This window comes from Muscardinus avellanarius (assembly GCF_963383645.1).
Source record: "Muscardinus avellanarius genome assembly, chromosome: 5".
Lineage (NCBI taxonomy): Eukaryota > Metazoa > Chordata > Mammalia > Rodentia > Gliridae > Muscardinus > Muscardinus avellanarius.
The window spans coordinates 48,100,213-48,108,949 of NC_137790.1; the positions used below are offsets into that span (position 1 = coordinate 48,100,213).

The 8,737-nt window shown below is 33.7% G+C and overlaps 1 protein-coding gene across 1 annotated transcript; it reads left to right on the forward strand.

Moving 5' to 3' along the window:
* Positions 1-7,020: 7,020 nt before the first annotated feature.
* On the forward strand, positions 7,021-7,947 carry LOC308263222 (olfactory receptor 5K1; the record flags this gene model as incomplete). Its single annotated transcript, XM_080696134.1, has 1 exon — positions 7,021-7,947. One exon carries the CDS (start codon positions 7,021-7,023, stop codon positions 7,945-7,947), a length of 927 nt encoding a protein of 308 aa, XP_080552260.1.
* Between the last annotated feature and the right edge of the window lie 790 nt (positions 7,948-8,737).

Genomic DNA, 8,737 nt, shown 5'->3' on the forward strand with positions numbered 1-8,737 from the left:
TTTGGTTATGTGGAAGATGATTTAGAGAGGAAATCAAAACCAAAAGTAGGGATAATTGCATATAGAAGATACTGCAATTAAGGGAAAATGTATAAGGTAAACTGTAAAATCAGAAAGAAATATGTATAAAACGTTTTATAATAAGACCTCTCCGAGATGGGCATGGTGGCACACTCCAGTATTTCCTGTACTTGAGTGGCTGAGACAGAAGGTTTGCAAGTTCAAGGCCAGCCTCAGCAATTTAAGGAGACTCTCAGAAACTTTGTGAGACTCCCCAGACCCACAAAAAATTAATAAAAAATAAAATAATAACAAAATAAAAAACAAAATGGGATGGGGATTTAGCTCAGACGTAGAATGCACCTGGGTTTAATCCATAGTACCACAAAGGAAAAGAAAGAAGAGTCTTCTGGTCCAATGTGTTGCTGTGAGGAAGAAGTTATGGGAATTAGGGAGGTGGAAGGAACAGGATAAAATTCTATGGAACTGCAGCATTTAGAAGGGCTACAGAGACACAAAAGCCATTAAAGGACATTAAGATGTAGGTATGGGACGCCTATCAGAAGTTGCCAAGTAAAGAGACATTTACATATGGGAGTGAAAAATTTGCTAAGGGCAAATCAGGCAAGGTCTAAAATGCAACTGTGGTGCTTTTTAAAAGTAGCTTCAAATGAATGAATAGTGGTTGCTCAGTCAGTCCTTGAAATCCAAATCAGAGTCCAGTGTGCCTTACAAATTCTGGAACCTATTTTTGTACTGACCATAATCCTGGAATGGTGTCTACATTTTTAAAGGACTGCAAATAAGATAACAGAGGATGCTATCACTTATAAAACCTAAATATTTGCTGTCTTGTCTTTTGTAGAAAGTTTGCCAACTCCTGGTATAGGTAAAAGGAATAGATTGCTACGTTTCAAGATGTTTTACTGATATAGAAAGACAGTCTACCTTCTTTTTGCTTTTAGCCGAAGAGGAATAGCGATAGGAAATGGCCATCAACAAAAGGGAAAAGCAAGCTGGGAGTTGTGAAATATACCTGTAATACCCCTAATGCTCAGAAAATCAAAACAAGAATTAATATATGGAACAGTATTAAACCAAGAAGTGTCTTTTCATTTAAGGAAAAGAGCCCACAGAATAAGAGATGTTTGTCAGCTACTCCTCTGATAGAGGACTAACATGTAGAATATACAAATTGAAATAGACACAAAAAATACAAATGGCCAATAAGCATATAAAGATATGTTCAGTATCATTAGGAATTTCATCATCAATACAGTGATGATGAAATTGCAAATTAGCGCAATCACTTTAGAAGACAGTATGAAGGATCTTCAAAAGAGAAGGACTGAATCTACCATTTGATCCAACAATACCACTTTTGGATATCTACTCAGAAGACTAGAAACCAAACTACCAAACTAATGGATCCATACTTAAGTTGAAAGCTGCACAATTCACAATTCCCAAACTATGGAACCAATCAAGATGTCCAAAAACAGATGAATGAATTACAAATCTATAAGATATGCACACAATAGAATTTCACTCTGTCATAAAAAAAGAACAGAATTATGGAATTTTCTGGGAAATAATGGAACTGGAAAACATTATGCTAAGTGAGAATACTCAGTCACAAAATGTAAAAAATCAGATGCTCTCCCTAATATGTGGAAGCTATGGAGAAAATGGGTTATAGGAGGAACCTCCAGACAAAATAATAGAAACCATAGGTGAACAAATAAGGTGACCTAACTCCGGGGGATTGGAAGGGGCAGAGGGAAATTCCCTAATGTGCAAGATGTACATTTATAAACATCAAAGTCAATTACTAAGCCAAACATGAGGAGGGAAAGGGGAGGTAATGGGGTGGAAAATGAGAAAGGGCTTAATGAGTGCATGTATGCCTCTACCATTATATAGCCCATTAAGATGTATGACTACAGTGCACCAATAAAAAAATTTAATTAAATTTAAAAAAGAAAGTTAAGCTGGGCGTGGTGGTACACGCTTGTAATCCCCATGCTTGGGAGGCTGAAATAGGAGGATCACGCAGGTTTGAAGCCAGCCTCCCTGGCTTAAGAGACCCTGTTTCCAAATAAATATAAAATAGGTCTGGGAGTTTAGCCCGGAGGCAGAAGGGTTCCATCCCCAGTACCACCAAAAAATAAAAATAAAAAATAAAAAAAGAAAGTTAAGGTCAGAGTTCCTATAATAAAACATGAATATTACAAAACAAAATAAAAAAGGTAGGAAAGGTGGTCCTTCTCAAACTCTGCGTGCACCACACTTGCCCCACTCTGATGCAACCAATCCCACTTTCCTTCTCACTTCTTCCAGGAACCTTTTCAAACCATTCCAATGCAAAAAAATTTTTTTTAATTAGAATTTTACATCCAAATATTATAAAATACAATGAATGAAAACCAATGTATAACCCTTAAAAATTTAAGAAATGTGTGTTTGCCTTCCTAAGTCTCAAAGGGCACAATTATTCCACTTTAGTATGTCTGTGATGATCAGAACATTGGATCTCCCAAGCTGTGCTTTGAGGTCAATGCCAAGTAATTCCCCCTAGAGTTATTTTGGATATTTATACCATTCGTAACCAATGACATATATCATCATTGACTTCTCTAGAAATATTCTCAATAATCAAGAGGATAGAATTTATTGCTTGAGCTATTTTAAAAAACTAACATCTATCCAGCCACTGACTGGCCTCTCAGGGAAATATAGGTGAGAAAGAATTTAAACTTTTTTTTTTTTGCTATAAACATTAACTCTGAAAACATGTATCTATCTACACTCACTAGTTTCTTATGATTAAAATTTTCAAGAACCTTGAAATCTTACCTTTACTTCAAAGTCAAAGTCTATTATGTAAGAATTAGACAAATGACTATTTATTTATATCATTTCAGAATTCCAGAGAAATCTAACTATATCAAAAAGTAAGTAAAATCACGTGATAATAGAAGACATTAATAAGGTTTTTGAAATTTCTTTGAATTATGTGCTTTCTCCTATTACAATTTAAAAAAATAAAATAGAATTTAAGCTGGGTGTGGTAGCACACACTTGTAATCCCAGAATTTGGGAGTCTGAGACAGGAAGATCCGGGTTTACAGCAAGCCTCAGCTACTTAATGAGGTCCTTTCAAACTCAGTGAGACCCAGTTTCAAAATAAAGAATAAAAAATAGGGCTGGAGGTGTAACTTGGAGGTAGAATGCCCCTGAGTTCCATCTCCAGTACTGCAAAAAGTAAAGTAAAATAAAACAAAATAAAATAGAAATTAAACTTGTTTTGGCATTCCCTATATATTAGACAATTAGATTAACACAGAACATAGTTTCAAGATAGTCTTTTAAACCTCTGAAATAATTTTAGAAATATTTCTCTTTTGATTCTTAGAGAAATAAGATATCAGTATAAAACACATTTATACGTGATTTCATTCAACTGGGAAAACTAAAGGTAATATTATTTTTTGGGTCTAAGCTGGCATGGTAAGTTATTTAATGCAAAGCCACACAAATTATATAGATTTAAATGTTCATTTGAAAATATTGTTCCTAAAAGTATCAACCCACCAAATCTGAAATTCTAAAGTCAGCAATGGTTTTAAAAAGAAGAGAGCTTTCTGTATCTTCCCAAAATATTTTTTCTACATTCTTGACATTTCAGGTGTAGTTGTGGTCAATAACTATGTAGAAAATTGTCAGTCTAAAAATGTTTAGGAGGGTCAACAGACCAGCTCACATCAGGCCAAAGAATAAATGATTCTCAATGTTACAAAAATAAAGTAGATGAAAAAAACATTCACCAATATGTTATAAATCTTTGCCTATAAAGACACATTTATCAGTTTTATAATGAAAATCTTGAGATTTTAATAAGTATGAACATTATTGAATCATAGAAAATAATGGTAATACTTTATATGTAAAAGTGGACACTTTGGATACTACTTTCCATAGAGGTACGTGACCTTACAAATGAATACTATAATTAGAATACATTCCTTAATGGTTTAAGATGCATGCAATATTGGTAATAAATTATTATTCCTAAATATTTATGCCATTTTCACAGAAATAATGTAAGCATTTCTTCAATGCATCCAGTATGACCTGTCCATTGTAGCATTGTAAAATACAAAAAACATTAATTGAACACCCAGTGCTTATTATAGATTTGTCAGATTATGAAACATAAAAGAACTATGAGTATGTCATTATATTTACTTATTACAAAATTTTGTTTTCTGATTATAAGAATAATAGTCACTGGAGAAAATTAGAATAGAGAAGAAAAATTACCTATAATTTTATTACGAATAAGTATGGCATGAAAATTTTAATATATTTTACTATCATTTTAACCTTCATGTTTATATTTAATTGGAATATTATTTATACAATATTTTAGTACTATTTTATCACTTCATGAAATATTTTAAGTAAACAAAATTTTTAAACATTGCATAATACATCCTCAAATAATCCATTAACACTTAATCATACTGAATAAATGTTTACCAATTAAATATTTTTACTTGTTCACTATGACATTATAATGAATATCATTTTATGTAAATCTTTTTTCTGAATTGGTATTATTTCTATTATTTCTTAATTTCTATTATTATTTCTAATATATTTATCTTTATTGGTCAAAGGGTGTAAACTTTTAGGAGTTTCTATTCTATTATTCTATTATCAAAGTGTTTTATAATGTCTGCACCAAATTCATACACATAACAGGAATGCAAATAGAAACCATTTTACGGTGTTCTAGACAACACTATACATTACTATTTATATTTTAAAAAATGGAACCTTGGTAGGCAAAATAAATATAGCCTCAAAGTTCATTTTAATGATGTTTCTCTGATTAGTAATAAAGCTAAAACTTTTTAATTTGTTAAAAATATTTTCCTTGAAGCCAGGGATGGTGGCATATAATTGCAATCCCAGTACGTGGGAGGCTGAGATAGGATGATCGTAGGTTCACAGCCAGCCTCAGCTACTTAGTGAGGCTCTCTGCAACTGAGTAAAATTCTGCTTCAAAATAAAAAGAATAAAAAATAGGACCAGGGGTATAGCTTGGAGGTAGAATGCCTCTGGGTTCCATCCCCAGTACTGCAAAAAATATTTTTTCCATGAAATATTTTTGTTTTTCTTTACTTATTTTCTAGTTTTATTCATAGTAATTTATATATTTCCCATAGAACAAAACTACTGGTAGCTGGGCATGGTGGTGCAAGCTTGTAATCCCAGCATTTGGGAGACTGACACAGGAGGATCACAGTTCGAGGACAGACTCAGCTACTTAGGCCTTTTGCAACTCAGTGAGACCCTGTTTCAAAATAAAGAATAAAAAATAGGACTGGAGGTTTAGGTTGGATGTCGAATACCCCTGTGTTTCATCCCCAGTACCTCAAAGAAAAAAGAACTATAGAAACATTATTGTATTCATTACAAATATCTCCCAATTTGTGTTTGACATTTGATTTTATTTTTTGACATATAGTTGCACAATTGAATTTCTCAATTTTTCACTCTTAAAATTTCTCTTAATTTTTAATGAAATTTAAATTCTTTATGCACATGAATTGCATACACAAATGTTTTAGTGTATTTATGTATTTATGTGTTTATGTATTTATTTAGTGGTACTGGGGATTGAACCCAGAGGCATTCTACCTTTGAGCTGCACCTTCAGCCCTATTTTATTTTTAATATGATGCAGAGTCTCACTAGGTTGGGGAGGGTCTGCCAATGTTGATGAGGCTGGCCACAAACCTACCATCTTCCTGTCTCAGTTTCTCAAGTACTGGGATTGCAGATGTGAGCCACCGTGCCTGACTTAGAGTTGTTTATTATTTTTTTAACCACTATTCACAGTAGGGTTTTTGTTTTCTTTTCTCTTTTTTTTTTCATTTCTCTCCTCTCTATCCCTCCTCCTTATTTCCATCCTTATCACTCTCCCCACCCCCATTCCTCAGAGATATAAATATCTAATCTATAGCCCCCTTTTCCCCAACACCATTTCAGTTTTTAATTGTATACTACACTAAGACTGAAGATAGTAAATTACTAGAACTATGCAAATGGAAATAGTTTTTAAATTATTTTAGGATATTTAACATAGCATAAAATTGGCCATTTTAGCCATGTATAACTATCAGGTCAGCAGCACAAAGTGCATTCACATTATTATGCAACCATCATCACCATTTATCTCCAAAACTGTTCTCTCTCCTTGAGATGAAACTACATACCCTCGGTCAATAGCTCTAGTTCCTCCCTCCCTCTGGCAACTACCATTCTATATTGTTTCTTTAAATATAAATACTCCAGGTACCTGGTATAAGTGGTGTCTACAGTATTTGTCCTTTATAACAGGCTTCGTTTACTTAGCATCATGTCTTCAAGGTATATTCACATTGTAACATGTCAAAATTTCATTCGTGCAAGAGGCCAAATACGTCATTGTATGTGTCTACTACACTTTATTTATCAAATCATCTGTCCATAGAAATTTGAGTTGTTTCTGCCTTTTGACAATTGTGTATACTGCTTTTGAGCACATTGGTGGACAACAATAGTCTTTCACACAACATTCTTAAACCACTGCGTATGCAGTCATTGAACCTTTTTGGGAACAATGATTGATAGTAATTTCTGACACTTAAAAGTTTGAATCAACTTTACCCAAATAATATAGAGAAGTTATGTGTGTATGTGTGTGTTGAATATTTCTCTCAAGAATTCAAAAGCCATCTTTGTGCACCCAATCTGAAGTTTCCTTGAAAATACGCCGGAGGAATTGTCATTAAATAGGAAAATAGGTAACTGAGTAAGAAGATTGATTTTCACCCAGAATTGGGCATACACCAACATCCAGATGGAAAAGGATCTCTTCCTCTGAGTCAATGAGAATTCAATTGAGTTTGGAACATGTTGTAAACTAGCACCTTATTTTCTACCATTTTTTTTCTAGAGAAGTGAGAAATGATTGAAGAAAATAATACCATGAAAAATGAGTTCATCCTCACAGGATTTGCCGACTACCCACACCAGAAGACCCTTCTGTTTGTGGTGTTCCTTGCCATCTATCTGGTCACTATGATGGGGAATCTAGGTTTGGTAGCCTTGATTGTTACACAGCGTCAACTTCACACACCAATGTACATCTTTCTGGGTAACTTGGCTCTCGTGGATTCTTGCTGTGCCTGTGCTATTACTCCTAAGATGTTAGAGAACTTCTTTTCTGAGGACAGAGGGATTTCCTTTCCTGAATGTATTGTACAGTTTTATATTCTTTGCACTGTGGAAACTGCAGACTGCTTCCTTCTTTCAGCGATGGCCTATGACCGCTATGTGGCCATATGCAGCCCACTGCAGTACCACACCAAGATGTCAAAGAAACTCTGCCTTCAAATGACTATGGGAGCCTTCCTAGCGGGAAACCTGCATTCCATGATTCACGTAGGGCTGCTGTCTAGGTTAGCTTTCTGTGGGTCTAATCACATCAATCACTTTTACTGTGATATTCTTCCTTTGTACAGACTCTCCTGTGTTGATCCATATATCAATGAGCTTGTACTATTTGTCTTTGCTGGTTCCATTGAAGTCTTCACAATAGGTAGCGTCTTAATTTCTTATGTCTACATTGTTTTTACAATTTTCAAAATGAAATCTAAAGAAGGAAGGGTCAAAGCCTTTTCCACTTGTGCTTCTCACTTTTTGTCTGTTTCCCTGTTCTATGGGTCTATTTTCTTCATGTACATTAGACCAAATTTGCTTGAAGAAGGAGATAAAGATATGCCTGCTGGTATTTTGTTTACAATAGTGGTTCCTGTATTAAATCCTTTCATTTATAGTCTTAGAAATACAGAAGTAATAAGTGTATTGAGAAAAATTCTGAAGAAAAAATGACTCTAAGAAAATCTGAAACAAATTGTATCTATTGAAGCTTAATGTTATAAATGGCAGCAATAACATCCATGTGAAACAACACAGAGAAAATGTACAGATGGTAGGTAAATAATAAAAATATGTCATATTGCAATTTATTCACAAAGGAAAATGTGAGGGGTGAAAATATATACAGGAAAAGGTAATTGTGTGAAATCTTAAGTCAATGAAACAAAAATTTTAAAAAATCTTAATCCATTTAAGAAACAAAAGGCTGCTAAACTCATGGACTATGTCATCTTTCATGATTATCTGTACCAAAATACACCACAAAAACCTGTGATACTTTTGATAGCATTTGGGAAAGAGGAAGGTATTATTTAGATAGTATATATGTAGAAGGAAATGAAAGTGTCAAAGAAAAGTGAATATTATTATTTCCAAATTGACGTTGTTACAGAGTTAAAGGCTTAAAGACAGAATGTCATTCTTCAAGATAAGAACTTTAGAGATTGTTCTCTCTCTCTCTCTCTCTCTCTCTCTCTCTCTCTCTCTCTCTCTGTGTGTGTGTGTGTGTGTGTGTGTGTGTGTGTGTGCGTGTGTGTGTGTGAAGTTCTAAAGAGTAAAACCTGTAAAAGTTTTATTATGTAAAACATGAGGTACTTCTTTGTCAGTGAGTTAGTGAGTTAGTCTGAACTCCCTGTGCCATTCTTCTCCTAGGTACTATTTTTCTAGAAGAGTGAAATATCATATCTTGATAAAACTTTAATTTTAATGTCAAAAAGTCATAGTAATAATAATGATAATGGAT